General features: G+C 45.7%; 2 protein-coding genes and 1 pseudogene across 2 annotated transcripts; 2 read left to right on the top strand and 1 right to left on the bottom strand.

Moving 5' to 3' along the window:
- Positions 1-2,001: 2,001 nt before the first annotated feature.
- LOC112889996 (bZIP transcription factor 46-like) lies at positions 2,002-4,319 on the bottom strand. The gene is made up of 3 exons (XM_025956818.1): positions 3,780-4,319; positions 2,347-2,424; positions 2,002-2,263 (listed from the first exon to the last, which is right to left on the bottom strand). The coding sequence occupies exons 1-3, from the start codon at positions 4,107-4,109 to the stop codon at positions 2,189-2,191; spliced, it is 483 nt and encodes a 160-aa protein (XP_025812603.1). The 5' UTR covers positions 4,110-4,319; the 3' UTR covers positions 2,002-2,188.
- Positions 4,320-7,268: 2,949 nt separating this feature from the next.
- Positions 7,269-18,449, top strand: LOC112889649 (annotated as a pseudogene).
- A 1,855-nt stretch (positions 18,450-20,304) lies between these two features.
- On the top strand, positions 20,305-21,324 carry LOC112889047. Its single transcript, XM_025955524.1, has one exon. It carries the CDS (start codon positions 20,305-20,307, stop codon positions 21,322-21,324), a length of 1,020 nt encoding a protein of 339 aa, XP_025811309.1.
- The last annotated feature ends 3,636 nt before the right edge of the window (positions 21,325-24,960 follow it).

The following is a 24,960-nucleotide window of genomic DNA, read 5'->3' as shown; positions in this document are numbered from 1 at the left end:
CTCTCTCAGGAAGCGGGCTGGAACCATGGATACCATGGATATCCTAGCCTGGGATAGTGAACAGAAGCACCAGGAATCTGAGGCGGAAGGAACTAGTTTGACAGCTCTAGATCAGGACAATATGGACTTAGATAAGTAGGAGATGGACAGATTTGTATATGGTTTGTAAGAGTCTTGTTTATTAAGTTTATGGATCGGTTGCCAAGGCGGTTGTTAAGTGAGAATATTTAAACTAAGTTATAGTAAATTAGTAATGCTGTTTGACCTCTTTTAGTGTAGTTTAATGCATTGTTTCATCGGTTGTATGCCGATTATTCAAGATATTCCACATGTGTTGTTTATCAGAAAATGTTATTTTTTTCTTCTTTCACGGTGGACATGTACCATCTTTAGTTTCTATCAAACTTGACCTATTTGATTTGCTACTCTCTCCCCCGCGTCGCTCCTCCTAGGGGGCGGCTCGGCGAAACCTGCTGCTCCCCAAGCACCACCGCCCCCCATCTCTGCTCCCCCATCTTGCTGCTGCCCGAACTGCCGCCGGAAGCCCGAGCGGCCGCAAGAAAGGCGCCGGCGGGGCTCCACCTCCCCCTTCTTTCTCTCCTTTCCTCCCCCTCGCCCTCTCTTGGTGGCTGGTCCGTCTATGGCGGCAGTGGCTTTTCCCGACGACCCGCGACCAGATCTGCCTTGCGCTTGGCCGGATTCACGCTGGCCACTGCCGGATCTGCTCTCCCAGAGCCTCTCCGCGGCAGGGCACAGCTTGGGCGTGGCGGCGGCGCCGTCTGCAGCCTGGGAGCGGCGACAGCGGGCCGGCTCGCGGCGGGGTGCTGCTGCCGTGGCCCCCGCGGCCTATACAGCGGCGTCCGCGACCTGGGCGGCTGGAGGGGCGCGTCGGCGGTGGTGCCCACCCGACATGGCGGGGCGTGGCTTGGCGGCACTGCGGTGTGCGGGGCCCGGCTGCGGTGGTCCCGTGGTCTGCGCGCAGCCCTTGGTGGTGGCGTGCTCGGCGCGGATGCCCATGTTGTGCACGGCAGCGCTAGGTGACGACGGGGACGCCCATTTTGATCACCCGCACCACTCTTGCCATGGTCAGGTCTGCTGCCGTATCCTGAGGATTGGCCGAGGTGGTGGCGAAAGCTTGGACGGCGACGTTCGCGAACGCCACTACCTCCTTGGAGGCGTCCTTTTGCACCTCTCCGCTTCTCCATGCCGGATGTTGCGAGTGAAAACCTAACCTATCTTGAGTTGGTGTCGGCGGTGCTTTCAGCAACGTAACCTTCTTAAAGGCGATGTCAGGCTAATCCGGATGGCAGTGATGGCCATCGACAGGGTGTGCTACCTCTTCTCTTTCTTTCTTCCCCCTTTGAAAAAAAACAAGAAAATGTTGCTTGTGTTGGTGCGGCTCGCGTCAAAGACCCAATCCGACCGGACAGGGTGTGCAGAGGCTCTGATCGACGACCCAATCTGACCGGGTAGAGTGAGCTGAGGCCTGGGTCGATGTCTCGGTCCGACCTAGGCAGCGGGGTTGAGTCTTGGTGGTGGCGCGGCGGGTGGTTTGGAGTGGAATCGAGTTGAGTTACCCAACTGTGTTGATGTCCCAATCCAACTGGTTGTTTTGAGTCGAGTTGAGAGGAGTTGTGTGGTCGTACCTGCGGTGGTGGTGTCGTTATTGGTTGTTGTGGTGCGCAGTCTGGATGTTGTTTCCTCTTTTTAATATAATCGGCAGCTCTCCTGTCTGGTTTGTTTAAAAGAAAACTTATACATGTTTACTTCGGACTTTAAATGATATTTTGAGAGGTCTGTGAGAGTTAGCACTGAAATGCTCACAAGATAGCTAAATGGCCGGACGGTCAGTACAAATCACTCTGATTCACAGCTTGAGTTTCACCTATCTGTGCGGCAGGACATCTGCGTATGGCTGGCTCTAGGTACGAAGGACAACCTGAAACGATCAGGGATGCCGGGAAATACGATTTGTTCAGTCGAACACAGCTCCTTTGCAGCTCAAGAAATTAAAAGACGTTCATCTTTGCAGAGATCTAGTGTCAAGGGTACATATCATTGCATATCCGTCTATCTCCCCTTCCCTACGGGACACAAACACACACTAACACATGTACACACAAGTCCAATCATCCCTTCTCTTAATTTTGTACTGGCAAATAAAATGTGTTCATGCTTCTTTGTGCCTTCAGAATTGCGTCGATGAGGTTCTTCGCAGCGAGCTCTTGGTAGGGAGGACTAGTGCAGCCACTTCCAGTTTAAGCTGCAAAAGAAGGCGAATAAGAGTGTTCATAACACACTGATGCTCAGAAGTAAACAAGGCATCGGGCATGCATGATTCAGTACCTCTTTGCACTGCTTCTTGAGCTTCAAGTTCTCATCCACCAACCGGCGAACCTCTTTCTCCAGGTTCTCAACGTATGCCTGCACACGAACATCAACTTGTGGAATCAGAATGTGCAGGGCTTTCATTTCCAGGTGTACTGACTGTGCGCTGTTTTCCTCTGAAAAAGCGTGATTTTTCAGTTAAAAGGTGTACTCCGGTCATGGTCAAATGTATAGGTGGATTGAGATGCTGTTTTTCATTGACCTCCGTTCTGACCAAATTATATGCATTTTTAATAATTATTTTATTTAGCCGACATAAGCATTACCATGAGAGACTGGATTCAAGCTATAGAGTCTTGTACATCTCGTAAGCCTACGTGGAAGACATAAACTATTCTAAAAGTGGTTATTTCTTTTGAAGCAAATTGTAGTAGTGGTTAGTTTGATGTAATCTCGAAGCTTTTAGCTATATTCAAGATTCATTGTAAAATAACTATCACTAGTAAGACACATAATTTCTTCTTGCAACTTGGACAATTTTATTATTTTTGGGGTCTCTAGTACAACCAATCAGACACTTCTAAGTTCTACCTAAAACACATCCAGAAACATTATGCAAAAGGTCAAAAAACTAGTAATCACAAGCTTCCAATTTGATGGACATGGGATGCAGATGCCGTGATTATCATCAGGAATCTTCTAGAGTATTCTGCAGAACTGTAGACGTGCCGTTCTGCGAATCCTTGGTGGCTGGTACAACTCTTCTTTTTTTCTAGAGTATTCATCAGGAATCTTCTATATATTTTTCAACTCTTCTTTTTTTTTGGAGTATTTCGTCCTTAGACTTGGAGCAGGTACAACTAAAGTCAGTGTTAGCTTCTTTTGGAGGGAATTTTGTACTGAGATTATAGAGTGCTAACCTTCCAACTTGGCGGCACTCAAAGAAGAGATATACATGTTTAGGTCATACTACAGAACTAAGAAACCATTGGCAGGAACTCAATGCTTGATGCAAGAGCCACCACATTCAATTACTTAATCTTGTACACACTTTTCACTAGTGACCGCCACTCTAAAGTTTCACTGTCGCATGCTACTTGTATATGTATTCAGATCGTATAAACTTGTATATCTTCTTCTGATGAGGACGAAGCAAGCAGCTGTAATGCGGTATCTCATTACTTTATTTATTTCCTGATAGGGACCAAATAGTTTTAAGCTTGAAAAAGTGTTTCACCAAAACACAGAGGATTGCAATAGCAATGACAGATTTTCAAGCATGAATTATATGGCTTAACTTCGTTTAGTAATCAATATGGATTGAGTTTCATTTCATCGGTATGCGCTTTATTCAGAAAACTGAGTAGATTTGAACTTTCAGATAGTACATGATATAGTGTGTTATAGTTAAGTGAATTCATACGAATATAGATGCATGGTTGTATACTGACCCTCTTCCTGGCCCTGGACCGGAGCGCGGACTCCCGGTTCCTCATCATCCTGATGGACCTCCGGTCGTCGCCGCTGCCGCCGCTGATCTGCTGCACCTCCATGTCGACCTCGTCGCCGGCGAACCCGGCGAGGGAGACGGGCGTGGAGGGCAGCGCGTGGCCGGCGATGACGACGGCGCCGTCGTCGTCGTCCTGCAGCGTCGAGATGGAGAAGAGGGAGCTGCAGCCGCTCATGAAGCTCAGCTGCGGGCTGTCCGGCTCCCTCCACGCCGCCGCCGCCGCCGCGGCGGCGTGCACGGCCATCTGGTAGTGGTGGTAGTTGGCCGCCATGATCGGTCGACGGGATCGAACGATTGAACTGGAACTGGATAAGGAGAAAAGACAACACCAGCAAGCACCAACACCACCGAGCTGCGTATGCTCTCAGCTTTTGGCTGCTGCTCTTGCTTGGATATATACTCGAGTGCAGCTCAGCTAGCTTTAGCAGCACTACTACATACTGATCGAGCTAATAAGTTTGCAGCCGGTGAGATATTTCATTCATGGCCCTGTAGGACTTAGGTATATATAGACACACGCGCGCGCGCGGATGCAGGCTAGCTAGCTGCAGCAAGTGGTGATGGATAGATGGTGATGCAGGCTGTGTCGTATGCCACCATGCTTAGCTAATCATCTTTTGGAGGCAGTTGACTAAACCCACAACTTCGATCGGCAGAAGGCAGATACATATTTACAGTGCCTGCCTGGTTTTTAATTGCATTATTTGAGCCCCTATGACTAAGATGGTTCTGAATGCTGGGATATATCAGACTACTACCACAGCTAGAGCTAGCAGGATTGGCTGATTGGCAAATGAATTCGATGGCTTGGCAGATTGGCCGGCCATAGAATTCAACGAGAAACCAACAGCCCTGCAGATCCTGAAACATACAGTAGAGGGCACCCAATTGCTGTGGATTCTCCAATCTTACACATATGTTCTCTCATCATCAAGGCCATTAGCTTGGATATATTGTGCATGCTTCCAAGCTCACCATGACACCATGTAAATCTTCTCCTGTTGTTTACTTCACGAACCTATGCCTGCTCCTATCCTTGCATATTGGAGAAAGCGAGCAGGGATTGTCCGCGTCAGGTCGATCGATTTTACGAGTGATCGAACTGTAATCTAGGTAGAGCGTCATTTTCCAGTAGCCTTATCTGGTGGCATCAGCAACACACAAGACTGGCAACACATTGACCCAACCAAACAGATCACATTGGCCATCTTAATCTATGCAATCCATGGAGAGATATTTCGCAGAAAGTAAATTTCTTTATCACACCCAGCGTCGCTCGATTCAGTATTCAGAGCATGGCGTAACCGCAATGCAATGCAAATAATTGGAATATATATATATATATATATATATATTATAGGAAAAATCTATTCTACAGGCACTATACATACATACATACATACATACATACATACATACATACATACATACATACATACATACATACACACACACACACAGAGGAGATGATGAGTCAAAAGCGTAGCTGGCACTTGAGGATTTGCATAGGACCGGGGACGGTGTAGTGGTTGCCTTGATAGAACCCGCGTATTCTTATATCTCATTTCTTTAGCCCTGTGTGATGTCTGAAACTTTGGCCTGATCCTTGTGCTCTGCTTGTACTAGATATTTTCACCTATCCCAGAACCTAAATTCATCTTTGTCCTGACCCGTCCATCTTCCATCTAGTATCTGTTTCAGAAACCAACACTAATGCTTGTTCTAATCCCCAATCATCTGCCAATCCAAGTCAGGCCAAACCGAGGGGAGCATTCTAGATGCGAATTTCTTAACGTCGTTTTCAGGAAAGTTAGATGCATCTCGGGCTTTTGACCCTGCCATGCATTTCTTTTGAATTATAGGCTAAAGAAGGCCTGCGTGCATTCTAAATTTCTATTGAATAGTGGGCAGGATATGTTTGTATTTGCCGACCTTTGGATGCCTGCTTGTAAAGAAGAAGCATTAGCCATACATCACTACTCTCAGCCCCTATGGAAAGTGACAAACATGTACATCATCAACTGTACAGCTGCGCAACATATTCATGAGAAAAATATTGCAACTGTAGAAAGTGATCCAGCGCTAGCTGCTTGTGTTTTTATTCTGAAAACATCAAGAGGGATGGAGGAGGATCGAATGAACTGAACCTGCAGTTGGCTCCTGGGGCAGATCTTTCAGTGAAGCAACTTGATAATCTTCAGAGTTCAGGCTTCACAAGATTCATACCAACAATTCCAAAGATATTCTTTTTCCAAGAACACGATATGCGCATGTTTACTAAATTTGAATCACCAAGCCTTCAATATAATAACGCGTAGGCTAACTAATCCTTCTCTAAATAAGTTGAGTAGCTCGCAAGCGTTTGCTACCCCCAGATGTTTGTTATATTGCCCGTGATTCGTCATTTCTTTCTCTTTCTGATTGGACAGTGTTCATCTTGTCATGCGCTGACATAGGATCAAGGGAGCCAATGCCAATTACCCGATTTTTCTAACCATGACAGCTACCGACTAGTTTAATGTGTTGTCACTTGCTCAATCAAGAAACCAACTCCCTGCCCCCCACTGTGCAAGTTGCCTCTTTCGGCAAGCACGGTGACAAGTCGGTTCCATGCACTTGGACAGGGTTGGGCTGAGCTTGCTCGATGTCATTCCTCACCAGCAGCCTAGCCTTGTCCGGAGCTCAGAGCTTGTTTTGACTTGCGCTTGGCTAGAAATCTCTATCAAAGCTGTGTTGCGTTAACTGTCATTTGAATAGGAGTTAATAATCTTAGTGCAAGTCAATGCCAAAAATGAAATAATGGCATCTTCTCTCTTTACCCAGACCAACAGTTTCATTTCTAGATTTCCTTGTCGATTCTAGATGTGTAAGCCCACTGGCCAGCCTGTTGGCAAATTGTGGTTGCAGTTTGCGCGTTGTGGTTGCAGAGCAGGTGACAGAAAAAGCATGGCAATTTGTTGTGGTTGCTGGATCATCCTGGGTGAGCGAATGGAAACTGCAGCTTGCCGTGCTGATGTTCTTTTAGGAAGAAGATGGTGATGGGTTGGGCGATTGGTAATTTCAGTAGTGGAGTGCATGTCTACCTGAGTTGGTGATTTTACTCTAATGCAATCCTTGATCCAATCAATTCATCATCCTGGAACTGTAAGTTTCAGTTCAGTTGGTTAAGCTTTCTAATGCTAATCAGTAATGAGAAACAGGACTAATCAATCCTTGACCCAATCAATTCCAACCCATCATTCTCACTCATATGAAACACAATCATTCTCGCATGCACACTGGCTGTGGCTGGGGGCTTAAATATTCAATTCACACCCTGCAGGCAGGTTTCTCACAAGGCGGAGGCCCTTATTAGAAATTAATTCCACATCTAGGGTCCATTTCGCAAAAACGCGCCACCTCCTACCGGTCGCCCCCCCCGTCGCCTCCTCCTCCCCTTCCCTCCCAGTCCCCCCAGCTCGCCGACCTCGCCCCCGACGCCTCGCCCGCTCCCCGATCCGAACCCTAGCCCTAGCATCCTCTCGCCGGCGATGCATCCCTCCGGCGCGGGGGATTACGCCCCCTACTACCCCCCTTACCCCTCCCCCGCGGCGCCGCCTCCCGCCACCTACCCGTCGGTGCCCGCCCCGGCTTCCGCGCCCCCGTACTCGCCGTACCCCACCGACTTCGCCCCCGCGCCGTCGTACCCCGCGTACCCGCCGGCCCAGCCCGTCGACATCCCCCACTACGCGCCTCCGGCCGACGCGCCGCCGCCCCCGCCCCCGTACTACACCTACGAGCCGCCGCCGCTCCCTCCGTCCCCGCACAACCCGGTGCCGTCGCCGTACCCGTCGCTGGATCGGGCGGGGAGCTACGGCTACGGATCCGGCTCCGGGTACGGCCAGGAGCTGTACCCGCCCAGGCCGGCGGGCGGGGGCGGGTGGTCCGACGACGGGGTCTACGCGTACGACGGCGGCGACGCACCGGAGCCGTACGGCGCCAGGGGTACCGCGCCGAGGTCGGGGTCGGGATCCGCGCTGTTTGATGACTACGGGAGGTCGATTGGCTCAGCGACGGATAGGGGTGGGCGCGGGGGTAGTGCGGCGAACCCCAAGGTGGTAAGGGCCGTGCCCAAGGCTGAGACGACGGAGGACGTCAGGGGTGGGGTGCAGAAGTTCCGGGTGAAGCTGCTGCCCGAGGGGGCTGGGAGCCCAATGGACGTGCTCTGCCAGGTAGTCTGCTTGTTCTGATGCTGTAATGGGATGAATTTTGTGAACATTGTCATGGATGAGCTTCCGAGTTTTTGAACAAATCTGAATGCAGAACCTTAGCTCATTTTAGAGGCTGCTAACCCTACAATTGATCCTTTTAGGGTGCGAATAGATTGCATTTGATAGTAGTGCGTGAATAAGCATAAGATGTTCAGAGCTGGCTTCAATTTACTTGGAAATTTACATTACACAGAAGGGGTGACTAGTAGATGAGCTTGGTCATGTAACCAGTAGTGGTGCATTTAGGGGGAAAATTGAATATTCACCAAATTGGCACCAGGGACATGTTTCTGGACCTGATATTTGCAACATTTTGCTGAGGCTCAGTATGAAATGAATGGCCTATTGCGGGATTCTGGCCCAAGTCAACCTGTTTGGTTTACTTATAATCAACTGCAAGATATACTGGGAAAGTTCCTGGCATCGTCTTCTTGCAAAGTTTATATGTAGCTACTGCAGTATAAAAAGCACCTGCTGTTTTTTCCTGGAATTTCAACAACAATGACATTGTGGCAGGATACTAATGTTGATGTTTTAATCTGCAGTATATAATTATATATTGCAAATGAACTGGTAGATTCCTCCATATTCGAGAAAAAGAAATATCAATCGGTTTCCGAGTGCATTTCTAGTGTAGTTAGTATTGCCGAGTCAAATGAAAATTATAAATTATATTGAGCTCGTAGGTTTGCAGGCTATCAACTATCAAGACGAAAAATGAAGAAAACCGAAAAGCTCTGTTATTGACATCTATGGAAGCTGACCTAAAATGCACATGTTAACAGTTGGTTGTGAATTTGCATGGAACTGAAAATGAACAGGCCAGTACAAGAATGTTCTTGCCAAAATAGTCACATTTAAATTTACTAAACAATACTGGTTTAATAAACCTGTAAACTTCTGCATTTAGCTCTTGTAGGAATGGATGTTTATAATTGACATGTTGTAACTTGGTATGATCCAGCAGGCATTAACCAATACTTCTCTGCTTGTGCCTTATGCAGGTTGGTTTGGATGGAATCCGGATGCTTGATCCCAACACTAGTAGGACTTTAAGAATATATCCCCTTGAAACTGTAACTAGATGGGATGTAAGTAAATTGTGTTCTTGTGGCACCTTTGTAAGAAAGTAGTTATCATTATTTTAGTATTTATTTTGTTGGTCTTATGATTTCTGTGTCAGGTATTAGATTCTTCTATCTTTGCCTTTTGGTCCAAGAGTTCAGTGGATGTTGAAGCAAAAAGAATAAGGCTGAAATCAAACAGCTATACATCCAACACCATCTTAGACACTGTAACAGCTGCGACTGTGCAGGTGTGGCATTTACCTTATCAACATAATTTTGTTCATCTGACAGCTCTTTATAATTTGTTTTGTTGCACTATACATGGCTTGCCCAAAATGATTGATGGTCGTTGCTTTCTTTGGACTGCAGTTCAAGGAGATGGGTGGAAGCAGCATTTCAAGAAGTAGAGCAATTGCTGATGCAGCCAAGCCTGCTGAGCAGCAAAATGAGAGGAGGAGAATTTTCCCTGATTTGAGGAATTTAGTGAAGCCTATGAATGAGGAGAAAGATCACTGGGTAATTAATCTATCTCTATCTGTGTTTTGCTGTCATTTCAAACTTGTAATTCGTGCATAATCTAAGATCACTGGGTAATTGATCTCTCTTTATCTGTGTTTTGCAATCATTTCAAACTTGTAATTCCTGCATAATCTGCAAAGCTAGATTCAAAGTTAGCTCTGTTGCCAAATTGCTATTAGTTTGATTTATGGCTTATCCTATAGCTCTGCATTTTGTATTGTTGGTTTTATGTTATTTCTGTTTGATAATATCATAGTAGAGCCTGTCTCGCATACTATTATCTGCATTCTACTTATGGGTTCGTACCTGTTATGTCACATGTAAATGTGTTTGCTCATTTCTTTCTATAGTTCCTTTTTCTTAATTCTTGTTTTATTCATTGACTCACCTTTGCTAATCAAATTAAATGTTCCCTCCAAACTTTCTTTTAGGTCCCAGATGAAGCTGTCACCAAGTGCACGGCATGTGCAGCAGATTTCAGTGCTTTCAACCGCAGGGTAAAGAACGGTTAAATATTGATCTGGTTATTCTCTTAATACAAAGATACGCAGCTCTCCTGCGTGTTCGAGAAAAAAATGAAAAAAAATATTGATTCGCTGATGATGTCACTTGAATATCTTTTAACGTGGCAAGCCTATTATATTTTCAGCATCACTGTCGAAACTGTGGTGATATTTTCTGTGACAAGTGCACCCAGGGAAGGACTCCTCTAACTACAGATGCTGATGCTCAACCAGTCCGAGTTTGTGACAGATGCATGGTAGCTGTTTTTTCAATCCTTTTCCGGATTTCCATTGCATTACCTGCTCTTATTTATGTTATGCTAGTTATTTAACTCCTTGGTTTCGTGTTTTCTTCTGCTTAAGGACTCGGGGCATAAACATTAGAAAAGAAATCTTGCCACTTTAACAACATAACCTGTTCCATTTAATAATTTATAAGCTAGGCCCAAGATATTGTAGAACTACTAGATATTTGATTTGAGGCTTTATTATTCATTTAAGGCACTGAGGCTTTATCGTTCCTACCTTTCTTTTCTCAACAAGAAGCTACTGTGTTCTTTGTACTGTTCTGTGGGGGAAAATGAGGGGGTTAGTTTACACAGATAGTGTCTTTTCTTGTCTAAGAAAATGGATGATTCATACCAATTTGTGGATTCCTTTTCAGCCAATAAAAACTGTAGTTTTGTCAACAGTGTCTGTAATGTTTAACAGGCCTGTTTGGAGTGGCCCGTGAATGTACATTTCCATAATGAGTGAGCTATATTAATTTCATATCATGCCTTCCTGTCATAGGCTGAAGTAACACAAAGACTTGCCAATGCAAGGGAAGCGGCAAATCGACCAATTGTTCACAGCCATGAGGATCTTGCCAAAAAACTTCAGGTGTGTTTGTTAGCTCCTCTGTTTCTTTTGAGGTCCATTATCTTGTACGGTTATACTCAACCAACAGAGCTTTCTAGTTCACTTTCAAGAGATAATAGTCTACTTTGTTGCGACTGCGCACCATTTTATTTTTATTAAGCGCATGAGATCAGATTTACCCCGGAGTGCTAATAGCCTAATATATAAAAATTAAAATGTCAAAATGCTCCACACCAGCTTTACTGAAAATACTTTTAGCCTATTGTACCAATGTAAGTGACAAATGGAGGCAGACATCACCCACTTGTTTGTCAATGGTGAATCCCAGTTGATACATATCTACTTTTCAAATTTGAACATGCTGACTGAGGATAATCTGTTGTTTTCAACAGGAAGCCATGGATATAAATAAAAGGTCATCTTCAGGTGAGTGGATTCATCTCTGTAGCCCATACCAGATAAAGATATGCCCTCAACTGTGCCGTTACAATGTATAAATGTTTTATCCCTTGACAGGGACAAGGTCTTCAGATGCTTCTGGCAAGCGAATGCGGGAAGTTGCATGCCCTATCTGCACGGTCCATCTTCAGGTTGATCGTTGCTACAATTCTTTTAAAATCCATCGTCTAGTGTCTGCCTGAGAATCGACATCTGAACATGGCACAACAAATTTACCTTGCTCCAGGTCCAAGTTCCAACTTCTGGTTCAGAGACGATCGAGTGCGGCGTATGCCAGCATCCTTTCCTCGTCAGCGCCCGTTGAGGTGAGCCGTCACGCGGGGGTGTCTTCTCGGATTCACAAACGGGAAGTCTCGTTCAATCCAGCTTGCTGCTTAACTCAGGCGATCCACCATATCTGCATGGAGTCCTTTGCAGCGTTCTGTATATGAATGAATCGAAATCATTTGCAAATTTGGTATAGTTATGTTGTGAAGTAAGCAAAGGATGAATAAGAGTGTGTACCGGCGGCGTCAACTTTGCTGCAGTTACTTGATAAATCTGTGTAGCGTTAACTGGTATGCCAGGCGATCGAATGTAATTTGGTACCAGGTTACGCGTAGTTTGCCTTCCACAATACATACACTTGTCTTCTCAGCGTTCTTGTGTGATACCCTAGGTGTCAAAATTGTAACACACTAGGAAAGAATGTGCAATGTATGTATTGAATTGTGTGAAATTGAATGAATGTGTGGAAATAAGGACCTAAGTGTGATCTTTTAAAAATATGTCCTTTTATGCAAAATATTTGAATTATAAATGTAACTTTCAATTTTGACTAGGGGTCAAAGTGTAAAAGTGTTCGTCATCATTACATTACATAAAACTTGCAATTCAGTCTAAAAATATATATCAAAAAATATATGAAATTCACCTTAATAAGGACAAAAACTTTATAAAATTTGAATTAAGCCCAAGGTTTTAGAATAAAATTCTATCCTTTGAGTTTTTGAATTTGAACCTTAAATAGAAGTGGTAGCGTTTGAAAAGTTCTATAACTTTTATTTTGATCATTTTCTCATTTGAGCTTTAGAATAGTGGAAAATTTTATATTACAGTGAGGTCCCTGGAGTTTTTGAAGTTCACAACTCAGCCCCTGGCGCCCTCTCCCCCCTTTCTTCTTCCTCTGCTCCCCCTCTGCCGCGCAGCAGCGCCGCCACTGGCCGCTGTACCGCGCCGTCCGAGGCCCCCGTCTGCCTCTCCTGGCCTCCACGCGTCGCCCTCGAGCTCGCCCACCGTCTCACTTCTTCCCGCTGGCCTCCCCCGAGCGCGCCACGCCACTGCCCGAACCGTTAGCAGCTGCTGGCCGTCGCAGGCCGCCGCCGCTCACCGTCGCTGCAGCTCTGCCGGCGCCATCTTCTACTCTAGTAGCTCCCACGCGTCGCCTCCAAGCCAGCCGCCGCCCTAGCTCTTCTCCTCTGGCCTTCTCCCGCGCGCTCCACGTCGCCCTGCCTCTGCCTGAGCTCTGCCCGGTCGCCACCTTGCCCCCGTCGTGGCTAACGCCCGTGCGTGCCTCCCCCACCCTTCTTTACTGGTCTAAGACATTCAGTAGCTTCCTCTCTCTCCATTTTGCTCTCTCGTGCACTCGCATTTCACACCGAGCTTCGAATCCACAGTCGCCGCTCGAGTTCTTCTCCGGCGAGCTCCCTATCCACCATGGGCAGACCATCACAGTCCCTCCTGATCCACGACAACCCCTCCCGTAGCTTCACCTCAACCCTGTGAAGCTAACCGCCCTTCATTCGACTACTTTTGAGCTTCAGTTTGGCCTCCCCGACGCTCGCCGGTGTACTTCTTCTCCGCCGTCGTCACAGTCACCATCGGTCACCTCCTTCCCCTAGCTGTTAGCCTCAATTGAATGCAGCAATGCATCACCCATGGCTCACCGATGCTCGTGTGCAGGACCTTCGCCGACGTTGATCACCGGAGCATCGCCGTCACCGTTGACCTCTCCACCGCCGCCTCGGTCTGTCGTGGGAATCTACCTTCCCGATTACCTCAATCCTCGCCAAGGTGCTCAATCGAACCGCCTTGCTCCTCTCGAGCTTCTCCCCAACCTCTGTACCGCCGTCGGTGAACCCCCTCGTCGGAACACCGTCGCCATAGTCGAGCTCCATCGCCGCCGCTTCGGGTCGCCGTCGTTCCACCCCCTCTGGTCAACCCCAACCATCACATCACCCCCAGCTAGACCCGCGCTCACCCCCTGATCCTCCCTGGCCGGTTCCCCCTCGCCGCCGGCGACCACCGTCGCCGAAATTTGGCCGGCAAGTCTCGGCTCTCTTCCCCGACGAGCCAGGGACTTGATTGCATCGGTTTAAATCTTTCTAAGGGTCTAACTGCAAGATTTCATTCCCTCCCTTCCAATTCAAATCAGTGATCTTTAGAAATTTGTAGAAATTCGTAGGAAATTCAGAAAAATGTTAAACCAATTTTGTTTGAATCCTTGAAGTAAACTCTACAACTTTTGTTACTAGAGTTTAGTTTGAAACTAAATGCTTTTACAGTTATTTTAAGGTTTAGCAAAAGAGTATCTTATATATAACTTTTGCATGCTAGATTTATTGCATATGATTTTTGGTATGCAACCTGTTTAGGGTGTAAGTAAACTTCTGTGCAAATTTCACTTTCAATACTACACTTTAACTTGAACTCATTTAAATTTTGTGCAAATTAAGTTTGAAAAGAAATCAATTTATTCAAGTATGATGCTTATGCTTTCTTACTTAGATTTTTTTACCATGTGTAGTTCTGATATTAAGTGACTTATAATAAATTTTCAAGCATTTAAGAGCACTGTTCTACCTAAGGTTTGAATTTAGACTTGAAATTTAAACATAATTCAAATACCTTAATTTCTGTCTTCAAGAATTTATGAAAAATTTACAGTAAGCTTATTTAATAGAGGTAAACACACTTATCAAAATTTAAGACCAGAACCTTTATAGATTTCAAATTAAAAATAAAACTTGTTATCATAAATTTAATTTACAAGAAGTAGATTAAAATTCTTAGAATTCAAATCCTTGTTTTGTGATGCTTTGACTTTGAATTATGGATTGCAACTTTATCGTGAAGTAGAGTTCTTAAATCAATAACCATTGCTTCAAATCACTGCATATCATGTAGATTCGACTACACTCGCCGACGGAACCTACGAATTGATTCCGAAACCCGAGCGGAGCATTTCTGAAGATCAAATGAACGTCGCCGAGGAATTAACTAAAGCCCTGAACCGAAGTTCGGAAGTTATTAACATCCCTGACCCCAGCCCCACCCAAGAAGGCAAGCCCCGGACATAAACCGCTATTTTTGCTACACTGCAATTTATATATCTACGAATATCTACTTGTGCATTTAAGTTTTCTGGACTTGTATTGAAACCTTAGTTGCATATTCCTAGGAACCTATGTATTGAATACTAGAACCTGAGTCCGACTAGCTGCTAAGCTAATAGGACCGCTAGAAGTCGAGTGATTTCCGGTCATTCGCGAGCTTTATAGGAGTTGCAATGTTTACATTCCTGCAACCATATAAGGATGACAGACAGGGTTGTGATTATGATTCATGACCTTGGCAAGAACCCCATCTGTGTTGATGAAAATTTGATAAGGTCGCAGTGTGTGGTAGCGGTGGTTAAGCGTTTGAAAGTACTAGCCACATGCCACGAAATATGGTAAGCGATAAGCCTAGTAACCGATCGGCCCGAGGAGTGGACATACCCCCCACCACTCGTAATTTTGTTTTGCGCACACGTACCGACGTGCGGGAGTACGTTCCGCAGCGGATGAGAGTACGTCCTACAGTCACGCGCACTGTAGGAGTACGTTTCACACAGTGGACAGGAGTACGGTCATGTAGTCGCGCTACAGACGTGCGTCCTGCACATTGGATGTGCGTATGGTACTACAGTCGCTTGTGGTGGCACTGATCCACGAGTCGGAATGAAAAGCAAACGGTTGCTTTGGAACGATTTTTGGATGTTCCAAGCGTGTGAGTTAGGTTTACCCTTGCAAGGTTTGAAATTCGATTCAGAATCGTCCGTTTCTCACGGAGATTGAGACTACTTGATCCCTTTGCCACATAGAGTAACAAGAGCAAGCTTATGATTATCAAAGATGATGTTTGTTTAAAAGATTTTATCATACTTGAATAGTTATAGTTGCTTATCTAGAATGGATAATCAACGAGAATCTGAAAGCTAAAATTTGAAATTAAGAATTTACTCTTTGTTGCTTTTCAGCTAAAACTATAACCAGAACCATTATAAGCCTTCATAGTTCAGCTACATGGCTAAGTATACCATGAAACGGGTAAATCTTGTTGAGTATTAGAATACTCAGCCTTACAATGTGACTTTTGATTCAGGTAATCCCCCTGAGGACTCTACTCTGTCTGTGCCATGGTCCTATGCTCTTCCCGATGGTTGGTCCGTGGAGTGGGTTCCGTTCCCGGCCAACACAGGTCCCTCCGAGTGATGTTGAGCATGGGCTTAGCTCAATATCCGTTCCGCGACGTCTGGTAGTGTCGTGTTTTATTTTCCGCTGTAACTACTCTAACTTTGAATAGTTTTGTATAAATTCATATTAGTTAGATCTTACTACCATATGTGTCTGAATAATAATGTAATATTATGTCTGTGATGTAAAACTGTCGGTGATTGTATTTCTAGATTTGCCTTTGTGCGAGGTATCTTATTTTGATTCTGACTTAGGTGGTTTTATCAGACTTTATCCGACAGATCACGGGGTTACACCGTTTGAAGTGCGGTTGAGTTCTCATTGCCTTCCAAGAAAGGATCAGCGTACTTGAGCCGGTGTAATTCAGTTTGGTTCCAGCGCATCCCGGTAGTACGTGAAATTCATCCCAAATCTTAAAGTAATTTGACTCCCAGTTTCTTCCCCTGCGGCTGCGCTCTCATTTGCAGAGGTCCAACGGTCCAGAGTCCTCCGACAGGAGTCGATTTCGAATTCCTTCCAGATTCCAGAGCCATCTCCATTCTCCCCGGCTTGGCTGCTGCCTTGCCTCCTCGAAGCATCCCTCTCTCTCTGCCGCAGAGAGAAGGAAAGCGTGGAATCATCGAGGGGTTAGAGAGGAAGGATGGAGGCGGCGTGGGCGTGCGGCGGTGGATCGAGCCGCCGACATGGCCGGCTCTGCCAGTCGCTTCTTCCTCTCCTTCCGCCGCCCTCAGCAGCAGCCGCCGCCTCCGAGCCCCAATCCCGTAAGCGAACTCACACCCTTCCCTTTACAGTTTAAATCGACGTCGTAGGGGTGTTCAATCAGAAGTTCCACAAGGACACACACACACGCACAATAGGAGTGTTTGCTGTTGTTTTCATAAAACAACTGTATTGCATCAGTAAGAAGAAGGCAAGAAGCCACACTTTTCTTCTGATGCGCTCTTAATACCTGTTCTAATTCTGACATTCGGTTGCCAGATTTTGGATCAGGGGTGAACTTGATGTTCAATTGTGGGCTCTGCTTTTGTTTTTGATTGACATGTCCTTTGGAACCTCCTATTCATATGCCTTCCCCATTCTTTCTCTACTTCAGGCGGTAGATATCTTGAAGCGTTTGCAGAGACGAGCATTCTATGATATCATGCAGCTGAGGGAGAGACAAGAGAAAGTTGAGAGAGTGCTTTCGTTGTTCAAAGCTTCCAAAGTTGGTCCATTTGCAGAAGAAAGCACTCAGGTCAAGGGCGTTATCAATGTCGCTGGATCACTGTCAAGAGATAGTTCAGAAGCAGAATCTGGTATTAGTTCACGGTTCGTGTTTCAGACCACTGTTCGGAAGAAGGATTCCCTCTTTGCAGAGCTCGTCACTGATCATAGATACATGTCTCAAGAAAATGATCAAATTGGGAGCCCTCTTGTCTTGTCAAAGGTGATGTACTTGTCAAACATCAATGGCTCTTTGTCTGTTGCTGCTGTACCAATAGGTGCGAAGTGTGATGATTTTTCAGACGATCCAAATCTCCGAGAGGTAATTTCTTCAGACAAGCAGTGATGCTTTCAGTGCTATCCTTTTGCCTGCTAATGTATAAGGTAACAGTTTGCTTGACAGGGACATTGGCTGGCCAGCTTGCATTCTTCGTTGAGGCCTCCTTTGCTGATTAGAAGTCACAAATATGCTGGTGGCCTAATACTGAGATCGAACAACTTTGCTGTTTCTCTTGCTGAGCTGATTTCAGTAGCTGGGAAGCCACTAAATGCTGGTGAAGCTAACAGTGTTTTCACAGAATTCGGGCAATTTTCATATCAGATGCCTGACGACATAAAATTGACCTTGTCTGCTGCCTGTCATGGACCGAGTGTAATTCCTCAGAAGAGGAAACCGACTGCTGGCGGATGCATTGATGTTGAGCTGAAAATCGATGAGGACTCCAGGATCGGGGCTTGGATTGAGATCAACAGGAAGTCAAACCCACGGTTACTGAGATGGGCTCTTACACTATCAGATACACCTGAGGATGACCTAGGATGGGGTTTGAGCTTGCGGTGAGGGACTGATGCCAAACCACAACGATTTCAGGTGGAGGGCTTTCTGAATCTGCATCTGGGCAAGAAGGATGCTGTGCAACCTGGTATCGTGTTCAATGTGGACGGGAGGAGATGCACTCCTGCTCTTGTATTCCACTCAAGTTGGTCCTTGTGATTCTGGTGTAGGAGCTTTTGGTAGATCAGAGAATACAGAAGGAATTGTTTGTATCATGTGGAAGATAAACAATTGTTACAGTATATGATCAGTTGATCATTAGGAGTAGTATAGGAGAAAATCACAGACGTTGATTACGGCGGTTGCCTAATCAATGGTCACGATCTTCTTTTAACAGACATCTCCTCCACCCCTCCACCCCTTCATACATGTATAAATAACAGTGATCAATGAATAAAGAGTGATTCTTGCCTCACAATTACTACTGTAATTTTAGTTCTAAATACGTTATCAGCACTTGTTCTCCACGGAGCCACAAGAAAAGAAGAGAGTTTCATATGTAAGTCATTATGTACAGAGAACTCTCCCTTGTTCTTCTCACATTCATCCTTCGCTTCATCATAAACGACGGCCATCATCACCGGCATGGTGTTGAAATCCCTGGCCGTCGCCTGCTGCGCGCTCGCACTGCCCGCCGCCGTCGTCTTGCCCACAGGCTTCGACGAAGTGATGCTCGGGTCACCCTTGACCCAGAGCAACTCCGGCGGACTGGCGGTGACCCGGGTGCGGGCCCTAGCGCCGCACCACCGGCGTCTCCTCCACTGGCCGTGGTGGATAACGGTCCTCCACCACCTGCGCCGGCGCCATCGCACCGGCCCCCACTGACCCGTGGGGAGGGGTGGGCTCGCCCGCCTTCACCGTCGCCTGAGCGGGTGGCCGAGCGGTTGCGGGCTTCAGAGACGCCGCAACCGCTCCGCCCCCTCCGCTTCTGCCCACTCCATGGGTGGGGGCCGTGCCCAGCCCGGATGGCGGCCACTCCTCCAGAACCGCCGCCACCTGCAACCGGATCGGGCGACCCCACTGCCAGCGATGACATCCCGCAGCCACCCCCGACGCGCCCTTCCGACGAAGCCGAGCCCTCGGGAACATCCTCCCCGCCGCCCTTGCTCAGCCCCAGCGGCAACCGCATGGTCCGCCGCTTGGCGCACCATCTCTCCCCCCGCCCTCGCCAGCCGGGCTCGTGGGCCACGACAACACATCCACCCGTGGTGGATGCCGGTCGCGAGCGCTCGCGCTCACCCCCTCGTCGCCGCCTCTGACACCCCCCGGGCGGCGCGGCCCCGCACGGCGCGACGGCGCTGCACGCGGCCCCCCCTGCGCGGCGTGGCCCTGCCCGGCGCGTCCCTGCGCGGCACGGCCCCGCGCGGCGCGGCCCCTGGCCGGCGCGGCGGCGAGTGCCCGGCGGCGCGGCAGCACTGCCGCATCTGGTGCGGCGGCTGGTGGTGGATGGAGTGGGCGGTTAGGGTTTCCCAACCCTAACTGCTCGGCTCTTATACAACGGTTTTTCGCGCACGGGCCGCCGCTGGCCGCGCGCGCCTGCGGGCCGCCGCTCGCGGTGCTGGGCCGCGCTGGCCGCGCGCGCCTGCGGGCCGACGCTCGCCGCGCTTGCAGCGCTGGCCGCGCGCGCCTGCGGGCCGCGCTGGCTGCTGGGCTGTTTTTCGCGTCTGGGCTGCCTACAAGGACTTAGCTTCAACTGTTGTTTAATTTTTCTAATTTCCAGATATTAGAATTGATGATGTTTAGGGATTTAAATGTTAATTTTAATCCTCAGCTTATGACTTTTCAAGTAGCATCTTGTGTTAGGAATTTTCCAAGGTTTTATAACTTGGAAAATATGTCAATGAATATCTTCTTCAATATTCCATATATTGACATATGTTTTATTTGCATTCCTTCCAATGCATATTCAAAAAATTTAATTCATCTTAATTAAATCCAAGTGATTTAATACGAGCAAGAATATATTTAGTCCTTACACAATTGATGCCACATTATTCATAAAATTAAGTTACCATGTGTTCTTAATTTTTCTGAATACTATATAAGCTGCATCATTAACCTTGCCATGACGATTTTTGACCTCTTGCATTATTTGCAATTGAGATCTTAAATTATCGTTATTTCATGCAAAATGGCATATTATTCACCTCAATTGGGTTATTTCTTACAACTCAATACGAGCAAGCATACAATATGTTGTGCTACTACACATACTACAACACACCCATGATGATTTCCTAAACAGAAAATCTCTGGTTGATTGTGTAGGATCAATGGCCAAAGAGTTTCAAGAACTCGCTCTCGATGGACATAACTATCCTACTTGGGCACTGGATATCAAGATCAGCCTTGCCTCAAAGAACATTCTGAGTGCATTGCTACCTCCTGCAGAGAGGACTGAGCCACTGCATGATGCCTACAAGTACAACGCATTGTACATTCTTAGGCATCACCTCCATCCTGATCTGAAAGCAGAATACGTGATGGAAGAAGAGCCAAATGTACTATGGTTATCCCTTAAAGACAGGTACGAGCAACAGAAGGCTGTAATCTTACCTAAGGCGAATCATGACTGGATTCATATTCGTCTCCAGGACTACAAGTGCATAGGTGATTACAACCATGCTATTCATAAAATCTGTGCTCGTTTGCGTTTTTGTGGCAAGGAACCTTCAGATGCGGATAAGATTGAAAAGACACTCCAAACTATGCTCCCATCTGATAGGGTCTTGCAACATCAATACCGTGCTCGCAATTATCAGACTTACTCTGAACTCATACATGATCTGCTTCAGGCAGAAAAGCACGATGAGCTTACGATGAAGAATCATAAGCAACGTCGTGTTGGGGCTGCCCCTATACCTGAAATACATCATGCTATGAAAGATGAGAAGAAAGGGAATGGCTTCAAAAACCATTCAAAGAAGCGCAGACGCAACAAGCGTAAGGGTAAGAAAAACACAAAGGCTCCGAGGAAAGACACTACTACTTCCAAGGATGTGAAGTGTAAGAAGTGTGGATGCTACAACCATCCCACCAACAAGTGTCGCACTCCTCGCCACTTAGTGGCTCTGTACCAGCAAGCTCTCCAAGGCAAGGCTGCAGAAGGACAGGAATACGAAGCTCACTTCGCCACTCCATCCAACTTGAAGGCTGATATTGGAAGTCCAAGCATGAGTCAAAAGGAACCATGCACTTCCAACCTTCCACTCCTGACCTACACTGAGCCTATGGACATAGACAACGTCATCGTCGACTATAGTTTGGATGACGTCTTTGGAGACCTTAACTAGGATCCATAAGAAATCAACTCTCTATTGTCCGTGTGTGTGTATGGGACATATGTATTGTAATAAGCCTCGAGACATCGACTATAAGTGTGTGTACACTTCATACTCTATCGTATTATTATGTATGTAATTCTATGTATAATTAATTGAGTTCTTATAATTCTTTAATTATCTAGATTTGCGGGAGTCAATCCGATGGAGGAAGAATTGTGCCTAGTAGATAGTTGTACCACTAACTCTATTCTTAGGGAAACAAAATATTTCCAAACTCTCACTAAGAGAACAGGAAATGTTTTGACAATCGCTGGACGCGATGCAACAATAGTTGGTTCTGGACGAGCCACTATTACGCTCCCTATGGGTACACAAGTTACAATTGAGGATGCTTTATTATATCCTGATTCAACTCGTACCTTATTGAGTTTCCGAGATATTCGGAAATGTGGTTTACATATTTCTACACATACAGAAAATAATGAGGAATTTCTCCTCATTACCAAACCTTCTGAATATGGCTCTAACATTCTGGAAAGAATACTTTCGCTTCCGTCTGGATTGTACTACACATACATAAAACCTGTACCTCATGTTACGTACAAGGTGAATTTCAGAATGTTGACGCATTCAAGATTTGGCATGCACGCCTTGGCCATCCTGGAATAGGAATGTTGCAGAAAATCACAAGTAATTGCATTGGTCATGACTTAAAGTCTACTAAATTTCCTAAACCTTCTAATTTTATATGTACATCTTGTGCAACGGGAAAGCTAATCTTAAAACCATCTCCGCTTAAGATTCATGCTGAGCCACTTAAGTTCCTTGAACGCATTCAAGGCGACATTTGTGGCCCCATACAACCATTGTCTGGACCGTTCAGATATTTCATGGTTTTGATTGACGCATCTACACGATGGTCACACGTGTGTCTTTTATCCACACGCAACCATGCCTTCGCTAAAATCATGACGCAAGTCATTCGATTGAAAGCATCTTATCCTGAACATCAAATCCAGAAGATCCGCCTGGATAATGCGGCTGAATTTGCTTCTCGAGCATTCAATGATTATTGTATGGCCCAAGGAATACACGTTGAACATTCAATACCTTATGTACATAATCAAAATGGTTTAGCTGAATCTCTTATTAAGAGAATTAAACTCATTGCAAGACCTTTACTTCATGAATGCAATTTACCTACTTCTTGTTGGGGTCACGCAGTTTTACATGCTGCTGATCTCATTCAACTTCGCCCAACTGCATATCATAGCACTTCACCGTTGCACCTAGTGCGAGGAAACCCCCCAAGTATTTCCCATCTTCGGAAATTTGGATGTGCGGTGTATACCCCTGTTTCACCGCCTCAACGAACAGCTATGGGACCTCATAGGAAATTGGGTATCTATGTGGGGTACCAATCCCCATCGATAATCAAATACCTAGAGCCCCTAACCGGTGATTTATTCACAGCCCGGTTCGCTGATTGCATCTTTAATGAAGATCATTTCCCGACATTAGGGGGAGAATTTAAGTATCCTAACGAATGCCAGGAAATCAATTGGGATGACAAATCCATCCTATACTCAGACCCTCGTACTCAGGAAACTGAACTTCAAGTTCAGAAAATTATAGAATTGCAACACTTTGCTAACAATCTGCCTGATGCGTTTACTGACTATAATGGTATCACAAAATCCTTGAATCCTGCTGTCAATGCGCCCAGCCGAGTGGAGGTACCTCGAAAAACCATTCAACCCCCTTCTCAACCGATTAGGGGGAGGGTTGCTAAGCGGGATAATGCTTCTAATAAGCGACAAAGGAAAGGTTGGAACACACGATCCTCTAAATCAGTAAACGAAAGTCAACTTCCGGTTGATGGACACCGAGTGGATACAGTACATCCACAAACCAGCACTATAGTGCACAATTCAGATGTTGCTGGCACATCAGAACACTCTGAACCCATTCTTCCTATGAATCAAGAAGAATTACACGGGGTACAAGAAATTTCCATTAATTATACTAGTTCTGGAGAACTATATGATCGTAAGAATACGGTCGTCAACGCATGTTTCTCATCGATCATAGCCAATAACCTCCTATCTGATCCAGATCCTAAATCCATGGTAGAGTGTCAACAACGCTCGGACTGGAACAAATGGAAGGAAGCAATTAACTCCGAATTATCCTCACTAGCAAAAAGACAGGTATTCACCTCAGTGATACCTATACCTCATAAAGTTCATCCTGTTGGATTCAAATGGGTTTTCACTCGGAAACGAAATGAAAATAACGAGGTTGTGAGGTATAAAGTGAGATTAGTTGCGCAAGGATTTACTCAAAGACCCGGCATTGATTACAATGAGACATACTCTCCCGTTATGAATGGAATAACTTTCCGATATTTAATATCATTGGCAGTACAAAAGCGTCTATTTTTACAATTGATGGACGTTGTGACCGCATATCTTTATGGGTCACTAGATTCGGACATCTACATGAAAGTTCCTGATGGAATATCTGTACCGAATAATGGCAAAAACCGTAACTTGTTTTGTGTTAAACTCAACAAATCTCTCTACGGCTTAAAACAGTCTGGGAGAATGTGGTACAACCGACTTAAGGAATTCCTTATGGATAAGGGTTATTCTAACAGTGATGATTGCCCGTGTGTATTCATTAGAAAATCTTCTACAGGCTTCTGTATTATATCAGTTTATGTAGATGATTTAAATATCATTGGTCATAAACGTGATATTGATGAAGCATGTAATCTTCTAAAAAGAGAATTTGAAATGAAGAATTTGGGTAAAACCAAATTTTGCTTGGGCTTACAACTTGAGTACCTTCCAACGGGAATTCTCGTTCACCAATCTGCATATGTCCAGAAAGTATTGAGTAAATTTAATATGGTCAATGCATATCCGTCCAAAACTCCAATGATCGTTCGGTCCCTTGAGAAGGATAAAGATCCTTTCCGGCCACGTGAAGATGGAGAAGAGGTTTTAGGTCCTGAATACCCATACCTCAGTGCAATTGGAGCACTTATGTATCTAGCAAACAATACCAGACCCGATATTGCATTTGCAGTAAATCTACTTGTTAGACACAGTGCCGCTCCCACTAAACGCCATTGGAATGGGATTAAGAATATTCTTCGATATCTCCAAGGCACGACAGATCTTGGTCTATTCTACAAAAGAAATCAGGATCCTAGTCTCGTGGGATATACAGATGCAGGATATCTTTCAGATCCTCATAATGCAAGATCACAAACAGGATATGTATTCCTACACGGTGGAACTGCTATGTCATGGAAGTCTTCTAAACAGACTCTGGTAGCAACATCCACAAATCACTCAGAGATCATTGCACTATATGAAGCCTCACGTGAATGTGTATGGCTAAGAAGGGTGATTAATCATATACAATCATCTTGTGGAATTCAACCCATTGAGTTACCCACCATTATCTACGAAGATAATGCAGCTTGTGTTGCACAGATGCAACAAGGTTATATCAAGAGCGATGCTACGAAGCATATCTCTCCTAAGCTATTTTACTCTCACCAACTCCAACAAAGTGGTGAGATAAAAGTTATGCAAGCTAAGTCTTGTGATAACCTCGCAGACTTATTCACTA

Source organism: Panicum hallii, chromosome 4 (genome assembly GCF_002211085.1).
Source record: "Panicum hallii strain FIL2 chromosome 4, PHallii_v3.1, whole genome shotgun sequence".
In the NCBI taxonomy this organism is placed as follows: Eukaryota; Viridiplantae; Streptophyta; class Magnoliopsida; order Poales; family Poaceae; genus Panicum; species Panicum hallii.
The sequence above is the reverse complement of the archived record's forward strand: the minus strand, read 5'-3'. Positions and strand labels throughout refer to the sequence as shown.

Excerpts from the sequence above, each read along its gene's own strand:
- LOC112889996 (XM_025956818.1), bottom strand. The coding sequence starts at position 4,109 with ATGGCGGCCAACTACCACCACTACCAGATGGCCGTGCACGCCGCCGCG. Across the intron at positions 2,425-3,779 it reads GGTCCAGGGCCAGGAAGAGG|GCATACGTTGAGAACCTGGA; the intron begins GTCAGTATACAA and ends GTTCGTGTGCAG. Across the intron at positions 2,264-2,346 it reads TCAAGAAGCAGTGCAAAGAG|CTTAAACTGGAAGTGGCTGC; the intron begins GTACTGAATCAT and ends CTTCTTTTGCAG.
- LOC112889047 (XM_025955524.1), top strand. The coding sequence starts at position 20,305 with ATGGCCAAAGAGTTTCAAGAACTCGCTCTCGATGGACATAACTATCCT.